Raw genomic sequence first — 22,248 nt, forward strand, 5'->3', positions numbered from 1 at the left:
CGTGGGAAAAGGGTTTATTCCTAAATTCAACATTCACTGAGCGCCTGAGGACCCACCTGTGGTTCTCGCTCACTAGACAGGAGCAGTCTGGAGTAGTGATGACAAGAGTGATTAGGACCGTGCTGCAGAAAGCCTAGGGTTTAGTGAACAGGGGCTGGGACGGTAGAATACCAGGGCAGCTGATGGACCCCATTTCCAGGAGCCCAGTACAAGTAAGAAGAGAAATATTCCACCAGCCAGCCACAGACAGGCATCAGAGCTGGGCTGGGGAAGCTCAAGGCAGAGTGATCATACCTGAAAAGGGGAGAGCCAAAGAAGGCACCCAGGTTGGGGATGTGGCTCAAGTGGTATCGTGCTCGCCTGCCATGCGTGAAGCACTGGGTTTGATCCTCAGCACCACATAAAAATAAAGATATTGTGTCCACCTAAAAAAACTAAAAAATAAATATTAAAAAAAAAAGAAGGCACCCAACCCAGATTGGTGGTCAGGGAGGACTTTCTGGAGGTGGGGCTGTATGAGCTGACTGTTAAAGTGGGATGGAGAAGCTGGGCGCGCTGGCACACACCCACAGGGCCTATCCCAGCGGCTTCCGAGGCTGAAGCAAGGAGATCTCAAGTTCAAAGCCAGCCTCAGCAATTTAGCGAGGCCCTAAGGAACTCGGCAAAACCCTGCCTCTAAGTAAAATACAAAAAAGGGCTGGGGATGTGGCTTAGTGGTCAAGTGCCCATGAATCCAATTCCTAGTACCCACCCCCTCCAAAAAAAAAAAAAAAAAAAAAAAAAAAAAATATATATATATATATATGGCTGGGATTGTGACTCAATGGTTAAGCGCTCCTGGGTTTAATCCCTGTACCAAAAAGGAAAAAAGAAAAGGTGGGGGGGCAGTGTGGAGGGGCAGACATAGAAGTAGAGGACATTCAACATACAGTATTGAAATAGTAATAAAATAATAAAAAGGTTGGGGATATAGCTCAGTTGGAGAGCACTCCTGGGTTCAGTCCCCAGTACCACATACACACAAAGAAAGAAAACATTGTCTTTATTAAAAACAGTGGGACGGGGCTAGACACTTGCCTAGCAACTGGGCTCGATCCTCAGCACTGCATAAAAATAAATAAATAAAATAAAGGCATTGTGTCCATCTACAACTAAAAAATATTTTAAGAAGAAGTGGGACTTAAATTTGACGGCTGGGATGTAAAACAGCAAGAGACCTTTTGAATTGGGATGTGGAGAAAGAGATTGACGGAAGTGCCTTTGATAATGAACTCTGAAAGACAAGAAGGGACAAAGACAAGTATTCGAGCATCTGGAACACAGATGCTAAGGTCTTAAGGGGACAGTCATCAGTGTGTTCCAGGAGTCAGAGACACTCCCAGTGTGCAGCCTCCTCTGTGGCATGATATATGAAGAACCTTAACTGAGTTATCAAGTATGGTGTTTACCTTAGTGTTTACAATTCGTTTTTTTGCCAGTCATCTTTTTTTTGTTCCTGGAGATGGAACCCAGTAGTGTTTTACCACTGAGCCATATCCCCAACCCTTTTTAGTTTTTATTTTGAGACAGAGTCAGTGAGTTGCTTAGAACCTCACTAAATTGAATAAGTGGGCCTCGAACTTGCCTCGGCCTCTTGAATCACTGGGATTACAGGTACAGTGCCAGCCACTTTTTAAAATCTTGCTGTTGAGAGCAGGAGATATACATGTGTTAGGCAGAGAGGGTTAAGGGTCCCCCAGCCTGAGGAGCTTACAAATGAAGTAGACAGCTAGTAGCCAGTGATTCCAGAGCCTGAAGGAATCGTGAGCCAGTCCCTGTTCCAGCCAGAGTGGAGCATGATTGACATCCTGTTTATTGGGCAAATAAACACTAGGTGCCTGGTATGACTGGACTCAAAGACCCACTTCTTTAAAATCTCTAGCCTATGGTCTTCAAGGCCACTTAACTCCCCTCTAACCTTACTGTATAAACCCATCGACAACATTCACCCAGCAAAAACCTTGCCTCCCCTGCTAGAGTTTGGCTTTCTTTCTGTTACTTTAATAAATCCTGTTACTTTGCTTTCACCCTTCATAGCTACAGATTTCATTCTTCAAAATTAAAAGACAAAGAACCAGCAAATCTGGTGTTTCACAGTGAGGTCTTGAGACTCAAGGTCAATAGTCTGAATGTTTCTGCCAGCATTTGAATCCTCCATTTCTACTGTCTCCCAATAAGCCCTAGCTTAGGTATGAAGACAGAGAAGAAAGTTGTGGCAGGTCAAGGCTGGCGAAAACACAGGGCTCTCCATTCACTCGCTCACTCACAGGTCCACTATTCAGCGCATTCATTTAGCACCCGCCTTGAGCCAGGTACTATTGAACTTACTGCAGAAGCTAAGGGAATGAGCAAAGCAAAATTCCCGCCCTGTCAGAATGCAACATAAACTTGGGGGAAATAGTAGAGGTAGCATATTTAAGACCTGGAGTGAGCTCTTAAAAATACCTCTCTTCTCTACCAGAAAATAATTCGCAAAAATAATCTTGTAGCCAGACTTCATGTCACCCACCTGTAATCCCAACAACTCAGGAGGCTGAGGTGGAGGATCCCAAGTTCCAGACCAGCCTCAGCAACTTCAGAGAGAGAAAATAAAACATAAAAAGGGCTGGGGGCCTGGGGTTGTGGCTCAGTGGTAGAGCTCTCGCCTAGCATGTGCGAGGCACTGGGTTTGATCCTCAGCATCACATAAAAAAATAAATAAATAAAATGAAGGTATTGTATCTAACTACAACTTAAAAAAAGGGGATGGTGCTGGGGTTGTAGTGGTTAAGCACCTGTAGGTTCATTCCCCAGCACTACAAAAAGTATAATCATGTAAGAACCATATTTCATTTTGCTCTTTAGTTTTAAAATAATTAGCAATGATAAATTAATAAATTCTAATTTTATTTTATTTTCTACCAGGGATTGAACCCAAAAGGGCTTAAGCATGGAGCCAAATCCCCAGCCCTTTTTGTTTTATAATTTTGAGACTGGGTGTGATAAATTGCTTAGGGTTGACTTTGAACTTGCGATCCTCCTACCTCAGCCTCTAGAGCTGTTAGGATTACAGGAGTGTGCCACTGTGCCTGGCTCTAAATTTTTTTGTGTGTGGCGGTGGTACTGGTGTTGGAGTAAACACAAGTCAGTGCATAGAAGGTGTAATGTTTCTGAAGGTGAGCTAAGAAAATTCCCAAGAATGTGTTGGAGGGAACAAGGAGGAGGGAAGATGGTGCCTTCTCTTATCTCCAGTATTTAGGTGGGGATCAAAGTAGAAGAAAAGTCATGTTCTTGGTTGTAAATTCATGTTCTCATAAAACACATGAAGAAACCCATAGGTGCTTGGCATGCAATCTATCCTGTATATGTTGTCCCCTGCTTCTAGGTGTGGGATGGACTTCCATTGTATCCTGGCCTGTTGCTGCTTAGGAGAGTGTGTATAATAAAATGCACAAACTAGCCAAGCATGGCGGTACACACCTGTAGGAGGCTGAGGTAGGAGGATCCTGAGTTCAAACCCAGCCTCAGCAACTTAGCAAGGCCCTAAGCAACTCAGGAGACCCTGTCTGTAAATAAAATACAAAAAAGAGCTGGGGATGTGGCTCAGCGGTTAAGCGACCCTGGGTTCAATCTCTGGTTCAAAAAAAAAAAAAAACCTCTCTCCATTGAGGCCACCAACTTCTTTGGTACTAGGGATTGAACCTAGGGGCACTTTACCACTGAGCTACCTCCCCATGCCCTTTTTTATTTTGAGACAGATCACTAAGTTGCTCAGAACCTTGCTAAATTGCTAAGGCTATCCTCAAACTTGTGATCCTCCTGCCTCAGCCTCTCAAGTCATAGAGTTTGCACACGTGAGCTACCATGCCTGGCCACCAAATTCTTACTTTGGGATTAGAAAACAGCCCACTAGGGTCTTTCCAGCGCTGGTGTTGAACAACTGGGGACTAAACCCAAGAGTGCTCTACCTCTGAGCTAAATCCACAGCCCTTTTTATTTTAAGACAGGATCTTGTTAAATTGCCCAGGCTGATCTGGAACTTGTTTGCCTCCTGCCTCAGTCTCTCAGGTAGCTGGGATTACAGCTATGCACCACCATGCCCAGCCTACAACCCTAAATATTTTTTTCTTTCCTAAATATCTTAATTTGTTGTATTTTCATTCTAGAATTGGGCCACGTTTCATTCCATAAAGCAGAATAAGTGTTTTGAAGGACTGAGCAGAAGAGGTTGGTTTTGTAGACAGAGAAGGGCTGAAGAAAGCAGAAACAAAGAACAAAATGGACTGTTATTTCAAAGTTACGTATTAGACAGGAACAGGGAGACAGACAATAGGAAAATAACCCTTTAGTTAAGATATGGTTATTTCTGGTTACTTATTTTGTATAGCATTAACTTCATTATCATTTCAATTGAAACTAGCCTATTTGTAAAAATTGGCTGAAACTTTCTAATCATCCTTTCTTCAAAGGTCAGATAAACAGCTTAAGTTTCAGCTTGGTGACAAGGAACTTCAGCATGAGTTACTCCTTTTGTGTGTGTGGGTGTGGATGTGTTACTGAGGATTGAACCCAATGGTCTTCTACCACTAAGCTATACCCCAGGCCCCCATTTTTACTTTTAGCCTGTTCTGTTGGGGCCAAGTTGAAAACAATCACCTGTCATTTTTATTTAACAAAAGATGTTACTCAAATTCAGTAAAATATTTTATGTATGAAAGAAAGTTTGCACTTACCAAAATAAAAATATTATACATCAAAGTTCACATCCTTTTCCACTTTTACCTTTTTGTTTGTATTTTTTCAGTGCTGAGCATGAAACCCAGAGCTTCATGCATGCTAGACAAGTACTGTAACCACTGAACCACACTCTCAACCCTGTTTTAAATTTCTAAACATGAAAACTCCAAAGGAATGTGTAGAATGCTGAATAGTTCTTTTCATCTTTACCACCACAGTGCTATTATTTTTATTTCTAATCTTATTTAAATGGAAAAATACACAAGAGTCAGAGGCCTGAGACTCAGCCCAAATGTCCAAAGTGTTAGAAACATATTTTCAAAAAGAACACATATGGCTGTATATGTTGGGTCAACTGTATACCTGGGAATTCTCTATACAGTCTTTATTTTTGGTACTATGGATTGAATCTAGGGGTGCTTTGGTGCTTTACTACTGAGCTACATCCCCAACACTTTTTTAATCTTTATTTTGAGACCAGATCCCTCTAAATTGCTGAGGCTGGCCTTGAACTTGCTATCCTCCTGCCTTAGCCTCCTGAGTTTCTGTGCCAACTTGCCCAGCAATTTTTCTTTTCTTTTCTTTTTTTTTTTTTTTTTTTTGGTGCTGGAGGATTGAAACCAGAGGCTCTTTATCACTGAGCCACATACCCATCCCACTTTATTTTTACTTTTTAAATTTTGAGTCAGGGTCTCAATAAATTGCTGAGAATGTCCTCCAATTTGTAACCCATTTGCCTCAGTCTCCTGAGTTGCTGGGATTATAGGCATGTGCCAACACACCCAGCACATTGTTTCAACTATGGGGATTTGTTCTGAGAAATGCATCGTTTGTCACTGTGCAAATATCACAGAGCACAAACCCAGATGGCAAGGGTTGATCACTTGTCTGGCCTTTTGATGCAATCAAGGTGTGCCGTGGAGAGCCTGTAAGCCCAGCAATTTAGGAGACTGAGGCAGGAAGATTGCAAGTTCAAAGGCAGGCTCAGCAATTTAAGGAGGTGCTGAACAACTTAGAAAAACGCTGTCTCAAAATAAAAAGTGTGCTGGAAATGAGGTTCAGTTGTTAAACACTCCTGGGTTCAATCCCTGGTATCAAAAATAAGTAAGTAAATAAATAAGATATGCCATGAACCCTGATACAGTGGCTGGCCTGTAATCCCAGCTGCTCAGGAGGCTGACGCAGGAGGACAGCAAATTCAAGGCCAGCCTCTGCAACCAAGTGAGGCCCTAAACAACTTATGAGACCTTGTCTCAAAATAATAATAAGGACTGGGAATTCAGCTCAGTGGTTAAGGGCCCCTGGGTTTAATCCCTGAGACCAAAAAGAAATAGAAACTGTTCTGGCTTCAGGAAGTTAGCTGCCAGAGTGGGAGAGGACCCATGAAGGGGGCCACATGGGAGCGAACCTACCACAGGGTCTGTGATGGGCCCTGATTGATGGCCGGAAGAAAATGAAAGCCTCAATCAGACATAGTGGTGTTCCTGAAGCTCCAGCTACTGGGGAGGCTGACTCAGAGTTCAAGGCCAGCCTGAGAACACAGGGAGGCCCCATCCCCCCAAAATAATTAAAATAAATAAATAAACCTGTTTTGTTTTAACCTGCTAAGTTTGTGTTAATTTGTTATGCAGCAATACAAAACTAACACAAATGCAATGTTTTTACTAAAGGACAGAATACTAAAATATCTCATTTGAAGCTTGCATACATATTATTAAAATGAGGTTACCAGAAAAGAAAAAAAAAAAAACTCTACTATAATTGCATCTATTATTAGCAAGCACACCAACAAAATAATTTTTTCCTTAAGTTGGAAAGACACTTTTAGCACTGACATTGTTTGAAATTGTCAATGTCATTGAAAGGTTTAATGAAACCTAGACCGAGTGTTGATCAGTTTTATCATTATCTTTATGTTATCCACAGATGGTATTACCCACTCCACCCTTTTTTTTTTCCCCCTTCTGATTGCTTTGTTTTGTTTTTGGTGTGGTGGGGATTGAACCCAGGGCTTGGTGCATGCTAGGCAAGCTTTTACCACTAAGTCACATCCCCAGTCCAGATTCCCTTTTGCCTGTACCCAGGATGGATCCCTGCTACCACCCTGCCTTTGGTAAACCATTAGTTGGGAAATAGACAATAAATTAAAGTAGTAAATAATAATGATGATGATGATGATAATTATTATTATTATTATTATATTTTGGTACCTGAGATTGAACCCAGGGGTGCTCTTCTACTGAGCTACGTCCCCAGCCCTTTTCACTTTTTTTTTTTTTTTTTGAGGCAGGGTCTCACTAAGTTGTCCAGGCTGGGATCCTCCTGCCTCAGCCTTCTGAGTAGCTGTGGTTACAGGTATGTGCCACTGCACCTCACAATTCAATGTTTTTTAATATATTCCAAAGGTTTTATCATTACGATCAATTTTGGAAAATTTCATTATCCCTAAAAGAAACCTTTTAGACAGGGTCTCACTGAGTTGTTTAGTGCCTCGCAGTTGCTGAGGCTGGCTTTGAACTCACAACTCTCTGTCTCAGCCTCCCAACTGCAGGCATGCGCCACCGTGCCCGGCAGCAAATTTAATCTTTTGAAGAGCTGCCAGACTGTTTTCCAAAGTAGCTGCACATTTGCATTCCCACCATCAATTTATGAGGGTCCTAATTTTTCTAATCCTTGCCATTCTTTATTATTTACCATGTTTTAGAAATTATAGGTTAGGTGTGGTGGTGCACACCTGTAATCTCAGCAGTTTGGGAGGCTGAGGCAGGAGGAGTTCAAAGGCAGCCTCAGCAATAGTGAGGCGCCAAGCAATTCAGTGAGACCCTGTCTCTAAATAAAGTACAAAATAGGGCAGGGAATGAAACTCCATGGAACAGTACTTGCCTAGCACGTGTAAGGTCCTGGGTTCAATACCCAGTACCACGCACATGTACATGCGTGCGTGTGCACGCGTGCGTGTACACACACACACACAAATAGTCACCCTACTTTGATTTGTATTTCCTTGATGGCTAATGGTGTTCAGCTTTTTTTTTTCCCCCTACTGAGGATTGAAACCTAGGGGCACTTTACCATTGAGTTACATACTCAGTCCTTTTTATTTTTTGAGACATTCTTGCTAATTTGTATTATTATTATTATTTTATCCATTATTACATGATTTCTACATGCTAGGCAGGTCCTCTGCCACTAAGCCACATCCCCAGCCCCAGAATCTAAGTTTTAAAGTAACATTCTTGCTGCTTATAATCAAAAGTTAGAAGATCTGTGAAGTGAGGGGCTTCCCTGATCACCCTTGTTAAATCCCAGCCTTCCCTCACTCCGGTTCTGTTTCTCCTTTTCTGCTTTGTAGTTCTCCACGAAGCTTATCGCACTATAGCAAAGTGCATAACATGCTGTACTTACTTATTTTTGAGACGGGTTCTTGCAATGTTGCCCAGGCTGACCTTGAATTAGAGGTTCTCCTGTCTCAGTTTCCCAAGAAACTTGGTTGAAGGGCCTGTGCCACCAAGCCAAGTTTCTTTTTCTTCTTTTTTTTAATGCCTTTATTTCATTTATTTATTTTTATGTGATGCTGAGGATCAAACCAGTGCCTCACACGCTGCTAGGCAAGCGCTCGACCACTGAGCCACAAGCGCAGCCCCCCAGGACAGGCTTTTTACGTATTATATTTACTATCTGTCTCCACCGAGCGCCAACTCCACGAAGCCCGGGCTTCATTGTTCCACCTCTTGTTCCCAGAAGGCGCTCAATATGTGTTGACTGGGGCCAGTGAATAAATTGATGGACGGTGGATGAGTGAGTGAAGGAATGACCCAACGAGCAAATGACCGTTTTGCGGTTTGCCTAGAATACGATAGGCCAGCACCGCAAAGACAGGGGAGAGAGAGAGAAAAGGAAAATAGAAGGAAAGATGGCTCGAAGTCTTAAGGCTTGACCCGCCCCCCAGTAGCGAAGGCTCCTGCACGACCAGCCGCGGCCACCAGAGGGCATAGACTGCCCGGGTCCCCGAGTCCGTCCCGGGACCCCGCCCCCGGGATGCAGGTCTGGGGAGCCCCAGCGGCCCGGCGGGGCTTCCGGACCCTACCCATACCTGAGGCTGTCACGTCTGCGGGCTTCCAGACCCGGAAGTGGCCGGTCCTCGCCGCTGCGCGCGGAGAAACTGAGGCCCGGGCGGAGGGGGCGGGGCCGCACCCCCCCCCAGCGCGAGCCCCCGCCCCGCGGCCCCGCCCCTCCGGTAAGAGGCCCCCAGGCGCCCGGCGGAGGCCACAGCGCGGCGCTGGCCGGCGGCTGCGGGATGGCAGCGCAGAGGCTGGGCAAGCGGGTGCTGAGCAAGCTGCAGTCCCCATCGCGGGCCCGCGGGCCGGGGGGCAGCCCCGGGGGGCTGCAGAAACGGCACGCACGTGTCACCGTCAAGTACGATCGGCGGGAGCTGCAGCGGCGGCTGGACGTGGAGAAGTGGATCGACGGGCGCTTGGAGGAGATGTACCGCGGCAGGGTGAGACGCGGAGGGTCCCGGGCCGGGCTGCAGCGGGGTGGGTGGCCCGGGTGCGGGGTCCGGTCCGCGATGCACGCGCATCCCGCTCCACACCGGAGGTCGCACGCCCCCGGGCAGCACTCATCCAGGCACTCACTCGCCTGCACTCCAGGCAGGGCACTCTGCTTGTGGACAGAGACACACTTGGGTCCCCAAACATGTGTCCAAACACCTGGAAAGGGCCAGGGGGTTCGTCTACGGGAGGCGAGGAGGTAAAACTGAGGAACCAGGGCCACCATATCTGGCGAATGGGTGGGGGGAGGGGTGTCTTAAAGCCAAACATAGACATCGTGACCGAGGAGATAGGACCACAGGGACACGCACAGCAAAGGAAGCAGCAGTGTACACAGATGTGCACGGTGATAGAAGCTGCAGCCACGCATAAACAGAAGTGACAGCCACTTGCAAACTCACGAGGACAGGAGATGTGGGCACTTGTGGATCGGCATTCGCCAGGAGCTGCACCCCCCACCCAGGACACACTTGCCTTGGCCACCCAAACACACACCCTCAACACAAGCACACTCAACACAAAGTGTTCGTGGTAAAAGCTGTAGGGACACACAGACAATGCAAGCTCCAATAGCTAGTCTAGGACACAGAGTGACTCAAGTTACACACATGTGTCTATTATCATCATCTCTTCTTTTTTTTGGTTCCTGGGATTGAACCCAGAGTTTCACACATGCAAGCCTCTGACAACTGAGCTGTATCCTTGGCACACGCATCCATTACTTCTTCTACTTTTTTTTTTTTTTTTTTTTTGGTACTGGGGTTTGAACCCAGGGGCACTTTAACCACTGAGCCACATCCCAGCCTTTTTTTTTTTTTAATCTTGAGACAGGGCCTCACTAAATTGCTGAGGCTGGCTTTGAACTCATGATCCTCCTGCCTAGCCTCCTGAGCATCTGGGATTACAGGCATGTGCCACCCCACTCAACTGCATCCATTATCTTCTAAAGAAAAAAATTCTTGCCACCTACAAATCCAATGACAAATACCACCACCACTCACAGACACAAATCTAGAGCAATTATAGTTATACCATGACACAAATTATACCATTATACAAGTTATACCATTACACAAAATTGAATAAGCTGTAGGTGCACCCAGACACAGAATTGCAGCTGCCCTTGGGCACGCAAGAGCATCAGCCACCCCTCCATATGTCCACACATAGCAGACAGGGCACTTTGTCATTTGAGTCTGCTCAGAGTCATGAATGCAGAAAATAGCCCCAGGTTCCCAGTGGTCCTACGAGCACACAGCAGGAAGGTTGTAGAAGCCATGTCCCCTCACAGTGATACAAGGACCTCTATCCTCAGACACATGTGTGGACTCACGGGTGATCAGGCATTCCGTTGCTGGTGGTGGCATCCTATAATAATAATGGACAGCAGTCCCACAACTGGCCATGGATGTGTAACAATGAGACAAATACACCCAAGCCCCAGCCACATGATGGACACTCACTCAAGACCAACAGGTTCTTGTAGGAAATGGCCCAGATGATGCCACCAACCTCTGTGCCTCAGCCAGCCTGGACCCTTGGCATCAAGCTCTGTGGCAGGACCAAACTCACACCCGTCACCCATCCAGACAGCAGGACTTTGGGTGGGGAGGAGAGACTGTAGGCACAGGGATCCCTTGCTGGGGACAGCTGGGCCCTCTTCCCAGCAGGGGTCCTGAGCCAGACATCTTTTGGGCCACTGCCCAATGAGGCCGAACACTCTTGCTCACTCCTGATTATCTCACCGCCCACCTCCGGAGGCCTGGGTGGCCATCTTCCTGGACTCACCCGGTTGCACTTTGGCCTCTAGCCCCATGGGCTGGCCCTGGGCCCTATTCCCACTTGTGTCCCTTGGGGGAAGGGGCCCGCCCCCTCAGGCTCCCCTCCCCCGGCACCTAGTGCTAAGACTTTTCCTTGAAAGGGCACAAGCCAGCCCCTCTCCTGAGTCCCAGAATATGACATTCCAAGACTTGACCAGGCCTGTTTTCCACAGGAGGAACTGTGGCCAAGGGGAGAGACCTGTGCCAGCCCTGAGGCTCAGGGGCCCAGGGGCCTAGGCATGGGGCTGGTCCAGGACTCTGGGCCTCCATCAACCCGTCTGTCACCCCTCCCCCCCAGCACCCAGATGTTCCGCCTTGGTGGTGCTGTCCCTGACTGCCACATTATTGCTCCAGAATCCGCCAGCTGGGCCCTATGTTGGTGGGGCTCCCCCAGAGCCCTGGACAAAGGCAGGGAGGGAGGGAAGGGCCCTGACCAGCCCTGCTCTCTTGCCTTAGGAGGCAGATATGCCCGATGAGGTCAATATTGATGAATTATTGGAACTGGAGAGTGAAGAGGAGAGAAGCCGGAAAATCCAGGTAGGTGGGGGAGAGCTGCCTCCCTGTCTTCCACTTTGGCCCTAAAAAGAATAGCCCTAGTTGATGTGTTCATTGAGCACTTTACTGTGTGCCACACACTGTACAGTTACCAACTGTTCATCCCCACAAAACCCTAGAAAGCAGGTGCAATTGTTATCTCCAGATATTGAGGAAAATGAGGCCCAGAGAGGTGAGATCATTTGCCCAGGGTCACACAGCTCAGTAGGAAAACAGCTATGATTCAAACTCAGGCAGTCTGGCAGCCATATCCTTTTGGTCTTCACTTTTCCAGGGTTAGAAAATGCATGAGTTTCTCACCCCCTGGATCTGGTGATTCAATCCTGCCCCCATTCACTCTGTGAAGTCCCCCAGGCAGTGTTCCTCTCTTGAAACAGGTGGGAAGTCCACCCTGGGATCTGACTTCCATTTGTCTTGCTGTCTTGGGGCTCTGTTGGGAAAGGGAAGGGGTTGGAGAGGAATAAGTATTATATATTTACTGGGGTTTTTTTGTGGGGTGGGTTTTTTTAGGGACTCCTGAAGTCATGCAGGAACCCCACAGAGGTGAGTTTTTGTCAGGAGTCCCAGGCCTGGTCTGGTCCCCCGCACCCTGATATTGGGGGAGGGAGTGGAGTGGGGTTGGCCAGTGGGGCTCAGCCCCCCCCCCCCAGCTCTTCTGCTCTCCACTGATGCCCTTTGTCTCCTCCTGTCTCCTCCTCCTCCTCCTCCCTCCTCTCCCCATCTGCCATGGGGGCTCCATTATAGGCTCCCTCTGAGCGCCTCCCCATCTGTCTCCCGTCCCTGCCTCTTGCTGGGCCTGCCCTCGGGCTGCTGCCGGGAGCTCAGCCTCTCTCCCTTCAGTGCCTCCTCCAGGCCCCGAAGCTGAACCTCCAGCTCCTCCCACTTCCTTCCCTGCTTTAAAAGGGAAAAATATTCATGTTTCTCCAACCAGCTCCGGGCAGCCTGAGGGACAAACATCACTGTGTCAGTCTGGCCTGGAACTATCTCAGGCCTCTGTCTCTGGGGACCCTCCTGGTCATCTCTTGGCCTGCGAAACATCTCATGTCTCTGTGTCTCTGTGTCTCTCCCTCTCGGTCTCTCTCCTTCTCTCCGTCTCTGTCTCTTTCCCTGGGTCTCGGGTTCCTCCTGCCCCATCTCTGCCTCTTAATTTCCCAGCCGTCCCTCCCTAACCGCCCCCCTCTGGCCCCCACTGACCGAGCAGGAAGCAGAGGAGAGCCCCATGCGCAGGGCCCCTGCCCGAGTCTCAGCACCCCCACCCTGTCCCCAGGACTTCGTCCAGGAGTTGCTGGCCAAGTTGCGGGGCCTCCACAAACAGCCCGGCCTCCGCCAGCCCAGCCCCTCCGACGAGGGCAGTCTGAGCCCCCTCCAGGACCAGACCCGGACGGCACCCCCCTGACCCTCCTGGCCTCGCTGACCCCGCGCTCCCCCCAGCACTGCCCAGCTCCCCAGCTTGTGGATAAGTTGTATTTAATGGTTCTGTGACAATAACACCACGTGCCTGTTTTTCCTCTCGGTGTTTGCCCCCGTGTCCCTGCAGCCCCTGCCCCAGCCTCCCTCTCTCCTGCTGGAGCCTTGTGTCCCAGCGCCCACAGCTGGCCCCGCCAGATGGAGGCTCGCTCCTGGCCAGAGAGCCTGAGAACAGGCCCTGCTGACCCGGCCGCGCCTTGGGACTCACATCCTGTCCTCCCTGCCTCCCCTCCCTCGCCTGGCCCAGTCCCAGCCAGCAGGGTCCCTGTGGGCCGCCCAGGACTGCTGGGGGCAATGACAGCCTAGACCTCTGGGCCAGGGGAGATACACACGACCCAGTGTGGCCCTCATCACCCCAGCACGGGTGGTCACAGAGCAAAGGAGTCATTCACAAGGGCATGAAGTGTGCCGGTGGTCACTGTGTGCCAGGCGGTCACTGTGTGCCAGGTGGTCACTGTGTGCTGGGCGGTCACTGTGTGCCGGGTGTAGAACTGAAACCACCCAGAGTCTACTCTTGGTGGCCGGAAGGTGCTCACTCACTGGTCAGAGAGCAGCACCTGGGTCTCAGGGAGGTACACTGAATGGCCCAAGGCACTTGGGAGAAGCCATTTCCCCTTGAGATGGTAAAATCCTGGAGGAACTTGAAGGCCAGACTTTGGAGGATGGGTGACATGGTATCTTGAGGACCCTCAACTTGTGGGAAGGGGGATGGACATTGGTGCTGAGCCAGAGAAAATACTGGATATTGGCAGGGCCTTCCTCCAACCAGGACAGACCACTTCCCCCTCAGCAAGGGTTAATTAAATCCTCCTGATGGCTGGGAGGCTGGAGGTCAGGGGAGGGGCTGGCCCTGGGAAGTGGTTAGTGGCTGCTAGCAAATTTTCAGGAGGCCGATTGCCTGAGTGGTTTCCAGCTGGATCAGTTCAGAGACAGTGGCAGGGCTTAGCCTGGGCAGGGCCAGAGCCAGGGCATCTCTCTTCTCTCCTCTCCCCTCCTGAGCCATCCAGCCAGGATCAGCAGCCATCCTGGAGGCTGGGCCGCCCAGAAGAGCATCTGGGAGTGGCTGGTCCAGTCCAGCAGGAGGCCACTCTGTCCCTGCACACAGCCACCAAAGCTTCCCTGTCTGTTCAGATAAATGCAGAGAATGTGAGAATGGAGGAGTCCCCCACCATCAACTGGGTCCATGTCCCAGAACACCCACCTTGGGTCAGGGATCTCTTTCTACTTCCCTCTCACAGAACCTGTTTTTGGTTCCTCTTCATTGTGGGGACAACATGTGCTCGCAACCCAGGTTTTGCTGGGTGCAATGGCACAGGCCGTGATCCCAGTGAGTCCAGAGGCTGAGGCAGGAGGTTCTCAAGTTTGAGGTCAGCCTCAGCAATTTAGTAAGACCCTATCTCAAGATAAAATAAAAGGGCTGGGGATGAATCTCCATGATGGTACCCCTGGGTTCAATCCCCAGTTACCTTCCCCACCAACCAGGTTCTAAAGTCCTGGGGTACCACTGTTGGACTTCTCAGTTTCCTCATCTGGGAAATGGGAACTTAGGAGGAAACTGTGGTCAGGCAAACAGTACGCATTGTTATCGACTTCATAACTGGGGGGAGGGGTGGGTCATTAGCTCCTGTAGCCGCCATCCCACAGCAAGATTTGGAAACACTGAGTCGGAGGCCCTCTGATATGGAAAAGCCCCAAGGAACACAGTGGACCTGCCCCACCGCCCCCACACTGAGGCCGCTCTAGTGCCTCCCTCCCACAGTCTGTGGTCTCCTTCCCGCACCACAGCAAGATGACACTTTTTGTCACACCCCACTGCACCCCCCCAGTCTCCATCCGCCCCATTCCCTGTTCCTCTTTCTGCCAAAGATCACCGTTTTTTATCTTATTTATTTATTTAGGTACTGGGGATTAAACCCAGGGTGCTCACATCCCCAGCACTTTTTATACTGTATTCAGAGGTAGGGTCTTGCTGAGTTGCTTAGGGCCTCGCTAAATTGCTGAGGCTCATTGAACTCGTAATCCTCCTGCCTCAGCCTCCCAAACTGCTGGGATTACAGGCATGCGTCCCCCGCGCCCCGCCTTTCTGTTAAATTTGAAATGATCCATGAGTTTATTTTATGGTCTGTCTACACTTCCGCGTCTACAGAATACACACTCCTCGCCGGCTTTGAGGTCCCTTTGAATTGCTAGCGTGGAGACCAGCGCCTAGCACACAGCAGGTACTTCTGCGGGAACAGCGCCCCTGGTGGTCACACCCCGCATTGCAACCTTCTTGTGTGGACGGGTGGGTAACGGCGCCCCCTCGTGGCCGTGTGAAGCGGTGTTAAACTACACGCGGGCGGCGAGATACTGCAGAGTTCTCCCAGCTGTTGCCATTTCATCAAAAGAAGAGCTCAAGCACCGTTTGACTCAGGAGGCCAAAGCAGGAGGATCGCCAGTTCAGAGCTAGCCTCACCAATTTACGGAGGCTCTGAGCAACTTAGTGAGACCCTGTCTCAAAATAAAAAATAAAAATGGCTGGGGTTTGACTCAGTGGTTAAGCACTCAATAAGTAAATTAATAGCGGTGGGGATACGGGGATATAGTTCAGTAATGCAGGACCCTGGATTCAATGTCCAGTACAAAAAAATAACAAAAAAAAAAAAAAAAAAAACCTCCAACAAAACAAAACAAGCAAACAAAAAACCGCAGTGAGTTCCAGAGGTAGATGCTGCAAGGCACTCATCCATTCTTCTTTTTTTTGTACTGGACATTGAATCCAGGGTCACTGTATCATATCCCAGTGCTTTTTATTTTTTATTTTGAGTCAGGGTCTTGCTTAGTTGCCCAGGCTGGTCTTGAACTTGTGATCCTCCTGCCTCAGACTCCCCAATTGCTGGGATTACAGGTGTGCACCACTGCGCCCAACCACTCATCCATCTTCACCTCTGATCAACACCAGACTCAGAGGATCTTAGAGTCAGGCCGTCCTTGAAGATATGACTGGGATTCACCATGGACTGAAGTATCCCAGAAATGCTTCTTACTCTCATAACAAAGAGGACAGGAAGGTCTTAGGGAGGGTTTCTTATTGTTGACATATCAGCCTATCAAGACAATCACTATTGGGGCTGGGGCTGGGGCTCAGGGGTGGAGCGCTTGCCTAGCATGTGTGAGGCACTGGGTTTGATCCTCAGCACCACATACAAATAAATGAATAAAATAAAGGTCCACAACAACTAAAAAAAATTTTTAAATCAGTATCATTTTGATAACACTGTCATTAATAATCAATTGAAACATAATTTTTTAAAACCAGGTTGTTCTCAAGAGCAAAAAAAATGAAAAAGTATCTAACAACTTTTTTTGTGTGTGTGTGATGGGTTGTTGCAATGTTGCCCAGGCTGGTCTTGAACCTGGGTCTTACAGTGCTCCTCCCACCTCAGCCTCCTGGGTATCTGAAACCACAGGCATGTGTCACAACGACTGGCTACTGATTGACTTAACCAAGGAGGCATAAAATCTTGATGGGAAAAACATTACCAATAAACAATATAAAGATAATCTGAAAAAAAAAAAGAAACCATCTTTGTCCTGAGTTAGGATATCTAAATATTCATTTGTCACTTAATTAATTCATAAATCCAAAGCAATCTCAATCAGAGTTGTAGTTGAGATATTTCCCCCACTCAATAAACTTATTCTAAAGCTTGCTTGGAGGAGTAAAGTTGTTCAAATAGTTAATTCAACATTAAAAGGGAGAGGGAGGGCTTCTCGGCCAATATGGAGATACATTGCAAAGCTCTCGAGATGAACAGTGTGATTTGTACCAGACAGAAGCAGATACCAAAGGAACAAAGTAAAGTGCTCTCCACTGACCCAGGTATGTGTAGGGACAGAACATTACATGGGGCTTGGGCTGCGTCTCAGTGGTGGATGCTTGTCTGGCATGTGTGAGGCCCTGGGTTTGATCCTCAGAACCACATAAATAATGAATGAATAAAATAAATCTATGAAAAAAAAAGTTACCTCATTAAAAAAAAGGGAGGGGAATATTGTGCTCCTTGTCTTGAATAAAGGCCATCGTAGTGACTTGCTTCTAACAAATAGACCTGAGGAAGTGGTTTTGAGTAAATTCTGAGGCTAGGTCAAAAAAGGCTTCTGCTTGGTCCTCTTGGGACACTTCTTCTTGGAACCCAGTGGTCAAGTTGTGAGGAAGCCCAGGGCACAGAGAAACCATCTTATGTCCTAGCCCACAGGCAGCACCAGCTACCAGATGCTGTGAGCTAGAAAGTGAGGGGACTCTGCCTTGGATTTGGTTAGACTGCCGTGGTGTGACAACAGGAGATCCCACAGGAGAACGACTCTGACAAGCCATCCTTCTTCCCCTTGCTGTTTGAGACAATAAATGATTGTTTTAGCTACTAAAGTTAGGGTAGGGTGCTTTGCAGCCAATCGTCTATAACAAAGTACCAGAGACCTGGTGCCTTAAACAATGAACATTTATTTCTAGTTCTGAAGGCTGGGAAGTTCAAGATGAAAACTTTGACAGATTCAATGTGTCTTCTCTCTCTCTCTCTCTCTCTCTCTCTCTCTCTCTCACACACACACACACACACACACACACTCCTGTGGATTGGACCCCCCAGGGACCCTCTACCACTGAGCTAACTCCCCAGCCCCTCCTGCTTTTTACCCCAGTGGCTTGGACAGAGGTTTATTTAGGGAAAATGTGGGCCATCTCCAGTGTGAGAGTCACCTGCGGAGTGGGTGTTAGCACTGACAGAGGCCAGGGCTAGGGCTGAACTAGAGATGGAGCCAGGGAAGCTGCACAATTTCACACGGATTACACAAGGCCTTCACGTTCAAGGGCGTAGGTCAAGGGCACTGACCAAGAGCAGTCACTCAGGAGCCCTAATTGTTCCCAAGTGCTTTTTGCATCTCAATGGCTCATGGGCATTTCCTTTGAGATTCAGTACACCTCACCTCTTTATCCCTAATCCCTGTTTCACACCAGCCTTTCTTTTTCTTTTTTTTTTTTTTGGTACCAGGGATTGGACTCGGGGGCACTTCAGTTTATGATCCTCCTGCCTCAGCCTCCCAAGTCACTGAGATTACAGGCACATGCCACAATGCCTGGCTTTGAAAGCCTTTTAAAGAGTGGGGGAAGAGGGCTGGCTTGAGAGAGAGGAGGTGAGATGTCAGAGGCACAAGTGTGAGTGGTGCTTCTAGAAGTTAGAAAAGGCCAGGACGTGGGTCCTCCCAGACAGCCTTCAGAGACAATGAAAATCATTCCAAACCTCTGACCCTAGTACCATAGATGATGGGTGAAGTTTAAGCCTCTCAGTTTGTGACAGTTTGTTACAGCAAACTTAGAAAACAAATGCAAGTGGTCCAGAGGAGTCATTAGGAATATGATATTCGAGCAGAGAACTGAGGCGAGGAGAGGGTGAGCTACGTGAATATCTGGAGGAAGGGTATTTTGTAGAGGAAACAGCGTCTCACTGAGTTGCTAAGCACCATACCATTGCTGAGGCTGGCTTTGAACTTGAGATCCTCCTGCCTCAGCCTCCAGTGCAAAGGCTCTGAGGTAGGAGACCTGTGTGGCTGAGAAAGAGGAAATGAGGGAAAAGTTTTTTTAATGGACATGTTTCTGGGCTGGGGCTGGGGCTCAGCAGTAGAGCGCTCGCCTAGCACATACGAGGCCCTGGGTTCCATCCTCAGCACCACATAAAAGTAAATAAATAAAATAAAGGTATTGACAACTACAACTAAAAAATAAAAATTTTTTTTTAAAAAATGGACATGTTTCTTTTCCTCTCTCCCTTCTCCTCCTCATCTCCCCACCTCCCCAATCTGAGATTAGGGAAAACTGGATTACCTATTTTCCCCATTTTAGGCAGATTCATCTGTCCTTAGCACACACCCACCAGAGGAACCAATAACCCAGACTTTGGGGATGATACCAGAGGGTCTCAGAAATGACTATCTCTCTCCCAAATTAACAGGTGAATTACAGCACCCCACCAAGGACAGAGCTTCCCGCAGCAACGGGGCCAGATCCTGTGGGGCGTTTTGGCACACAATAAGGACTGTGTCCTTTTACCTTGAGTGAGATGGTGCCACAGCCCTTTGCTGTGCTCGCAAATCTGTGGGTCAGGAATTCACAGAGGCACAGAACTTATTTCAAATACTTTCATTGTCTGTCCCTCCCAGCAGGACGTGGTTTGGATTTCTGTCTGGGTTCCCAGTTGGTTAGGCAGTGTTAGAACAGATGAATAAATGACTGAAGTGAACCTTGTTATTGTTCCATTTGACAGATGAGGAAACCGGGGCACAGAGAGCTCAGTTATCTCTAAGGAGAGTAAGACTCAGGTAACGCGACTGTGGAGCCACATCTCTTATTTTTTATTTATTTTGGTATGGGATTGAACTCTCGGGGTGCTCTACCACTGAGCTACACTCCTGGCCATTTTTATTTTGGGTTTTGAAACATGGTCTCTCTGAGTTGCTGAGGCTGGCCTTGAACTTATGATCCTCCCCTCATGCCTGGCAGTAGGAAGAGTGGAGCCTGTGCATTGGGGTCAGCCTGCAGCAGTTCAAGTGTAAGGCTTCCAGTTGATTTTTATTTTGGTTTGGTACCTGGGATTGAACTCAGGGGTGCTCAACCACTGAGCCACATCCCCAGCCCTATTTTGTATTTTACTTGGAGACAGCATCTCACTGAGTTGCTAAGCACCTCGCCATTGCTGAGGCTGGCTTTGAACTTGAGATCCTCCTGCCTCAGCCTCCTGAGCTGCTGGGATTATGGGGTGTGCACCACCGCACCTGGCAAGGCTTGCGATTTATTTACGATCTCCAACCAGAGACTGTGCCCCTTTGTGAGGATTTTCTTTTCTTTTAGTGCTGGGGTTGGAACCTCTAGCATGCTAGGCAAGGGCTCCACCCTTGAGCTACAGCCCAGATCTTTTTTCATCATTTTTTTTGGGGGGGTGGTGATTGGCAGTATCTATCCCTCTGGGTTATTGACATGAACATAAAACACTGAGCCGCACACCCAGCCCATAGCTGGCGCTCAGTCATGGGACTTGGGAGGACAATGATCACAGCAGATAGTTTCCAGGTGCCCCCAAGCTTCTGGCACTATTCTAAGTGCTTGACCCCAGTGTCCTCACCTTGGATCCAGAAGGCTAGAACTCTTACTCCCACTTTACAGGGAGAACCCGAAAGGACCCCAGAGTATCAGCAAATTTCAGCAGAGCCTGGAGGGATCGCAGGAAGCTGAGCCCTTTTATGGCTCTATGGCAGCCCCCTACCCGGCCCAGCCCACCGGAGGCTGGCACCATGGCATCTTTGTTTCTTCTGTTTGTCTCTGGACACCAACCCAGAGTCTCAGGCCCTTGGGTTCCTTTGAAAGGGTGGGGGACTTACTAAGGACAGATTCTGGGATCAGCCTTTGGACACCCTGAATCTACAGGACTGGGAGGTGGGGGATGGGCAGGGATGGCATTTTCCTGGCACAGGAAGTCTGCAGCCCCCCCTCCCCCCAAGGTATTAGCTTCTCCCTGTCCCCAGGGATGCTAAATCTGGATGAGGGCCTGGCCCACATCAGCCAGAGCTTCCTCCCTGGTCCCTGGGGAACTGAGTCCTGCTGCCCAGGGTGGGTGGTGAGGGGACCTGTGGGGTTCAGTATTCAAACTTATTAAAAAAAAAAACTCTGTCCCATGCTGGGGCTCAGGAAACGTTAAGCAGTGGCCTTGATTGTTATTGTTACTTTACTGTTGCTGCCCCAGTACCGTGTGCCACACCAGCCCCACCTTCTTAGTGCCTTCTCTAGGCAGAAGAGCTCTTAAAGCCGGTCTCAGTGTCCCAAGGGCAGCTCAGGCAATCAGGGCTGCAGCCTCTGAATATTAGAGGGACTGGTGGGGGTCAGCAAATGCTGGGCTCCAATGCCCATGCTGTCTGGGACAGTTTCCTAGGGATTCCAGGTCCACTGGAGAGAGAGAGAGAGAGAGAGAGAGAGAGAGAGAGAGAGAGAGAGAGAGAGAGAGGGAGGAAGGGAAGGAAAGGGAAGGGAAGAGAGGAGAGAGGTGAGAGACAGAGAGGTGAGAGAGAGAGAGAGAGTCTGGAGCCAGGTCCTGGACAGGGCTGGAAGCTCAGGATGCAGGGCCAGTGTCTACCCTCCTGGCCCCAGGCTTCCTCCAGCTCTCCCCTGTCCGAGGATGGGGGAGCTGCCTCTGCCAAAGACTGGAGCACAGTGCCCTCTGGTGGTCACACCCTTAGGTTCGGGGGTTGAGCTGACTGCTGGGATCTGGGTGTATTCCCAGGACTAGATCAGGCATCAGAGACCCAGGAGGTGAGAGCAGAGATGCTGCCTGGTATCTGGACAGGTCAGGGGTCAGGGCTCAGGATGATTTGCACACAGATCAGGGGTCCCCTCCTCTAGAAAGGCCTCCAGGACCCTCAGAATGGGTCAGGAGCTGCCTCTGGGATCCCACCACCTCCTGTACCTCCCAGGTCCCTGAGATCTGTGGCTGCCATTGCCAGGTGATATATTTGTCACCCCACTGGACTGGGAGCTTGTGGCAGAGTCTGGGGTCACCTCCATCACAGCTGTGATCCCAGAACGTGCCCACAGGGCTGTCAACTATAATGGTCTAGGAATAGTGAACGTGCTGTTGATCTCTCCCAGCTCTCCACCTTGAAGTGACAGCTCTAGATCCTCTGCTGGAGGGTGTCCGTCAAGGACCCCCAGCCACTTCAGGTTGTCCACAGCCTGAGACCCACCTTACCCTCTCTCCCTGCTGGGTCCCTGGCTTGGAGCTGCACATCAGGGAGGGACATGGAGCATTATGACTAAATGGGACATTTGTTTGTTCATCAAATAATTTGGAATACCTGCTATTTATCATGGCTTTTTTGGGGGGGTGGAGTGGGGACTTGATCTCGCTATATTTGCGAGGCTGGCCTCAAATTCCTGGGCTCAAGGGATCCTCTTGCCTGAGCCTCCCGAGTAGGACTTCATGTCCTGTTTTGGGTAGTGGGGATGAGACCGTGTCCTACTGTGTGGAGGCAGGCTAAAGGACTAAATATACACATAAGGTGGTAACAGACTATGATAT

At 48.9% G+C, this 22,248-nt stretch overlaps 1 protein-coding gene across 1 annotated transcript; it reads left to right on the forward strand.

The window, feature by feature from the left end:
- Positions 1-9,010: 9,010 nt before the first annotated feature.
- Positions 9,011-13,192, forward strand: Ppp1r14a (protein phosphatase 1 regulatory inhibitor subunit 14A). Its single transcript, XM_046440269.2, has 4 exons — positions 9,011-9,253; positions 11,582-11,662; positions 12,191-12,223; positions 12,948-13,192. Exons 1-4 carry the CDS (start codon positions 9,053-9,055, stop codon positions 13,074-13,076), a joined length of 444 nt encoding a protein of 147 aa, XP_046296225.1. The 5' UTR covers positions 9,011-9,052; the 3' UTR covers positions 13,077-13,192.
- The last annotated feature ends 9,056 nt before the right edge of the window (positions 13,193-22,248 follow it).

The sequence above is a fragment of the Marmota monax genome, unplaced genomic scaffold, assembly GCF_021218885.2.
Source record: "Marmota monax isolate L192 unplaced genomic scaffold, Marmota_monax_Labrador192_F-V1.1 WCK01_AAM20220418_F8-fsc00228, whole genome shotgun sequence".
Classification (NCBI taxonomy): Eukaryota; Metazoa; Chordata; class Mammalia; order Rodentia; family Sciuridae; genus Marmota; species Marmota monax.

Bases quoted from the DNA above. Each gene is read 5' to 3' on its own strand.
- Ppp1r14a (XM_046440269.2), top strand. From the start codon at position 9,053: ATGGCAGCGCAGAGGCTGGGCAAGCGGGTGCTGAGCAAGCTGCAGTCC. The intron at 9,254-11,581 runs GTGAGACGCGGA...CTCTTGCCTTAG, and splicing joins AGGAGATGTACCGCGGCAGG to GAGGCAGATATGCCCGATGA. The intron at 11,663-12,190 runs GTAGGTGGGGGA...GGGTTTTTTTAG, and splicing joins AGAGAAGCCGGAAAATCCAG to GGACTCCTGAAGTCATGCAG.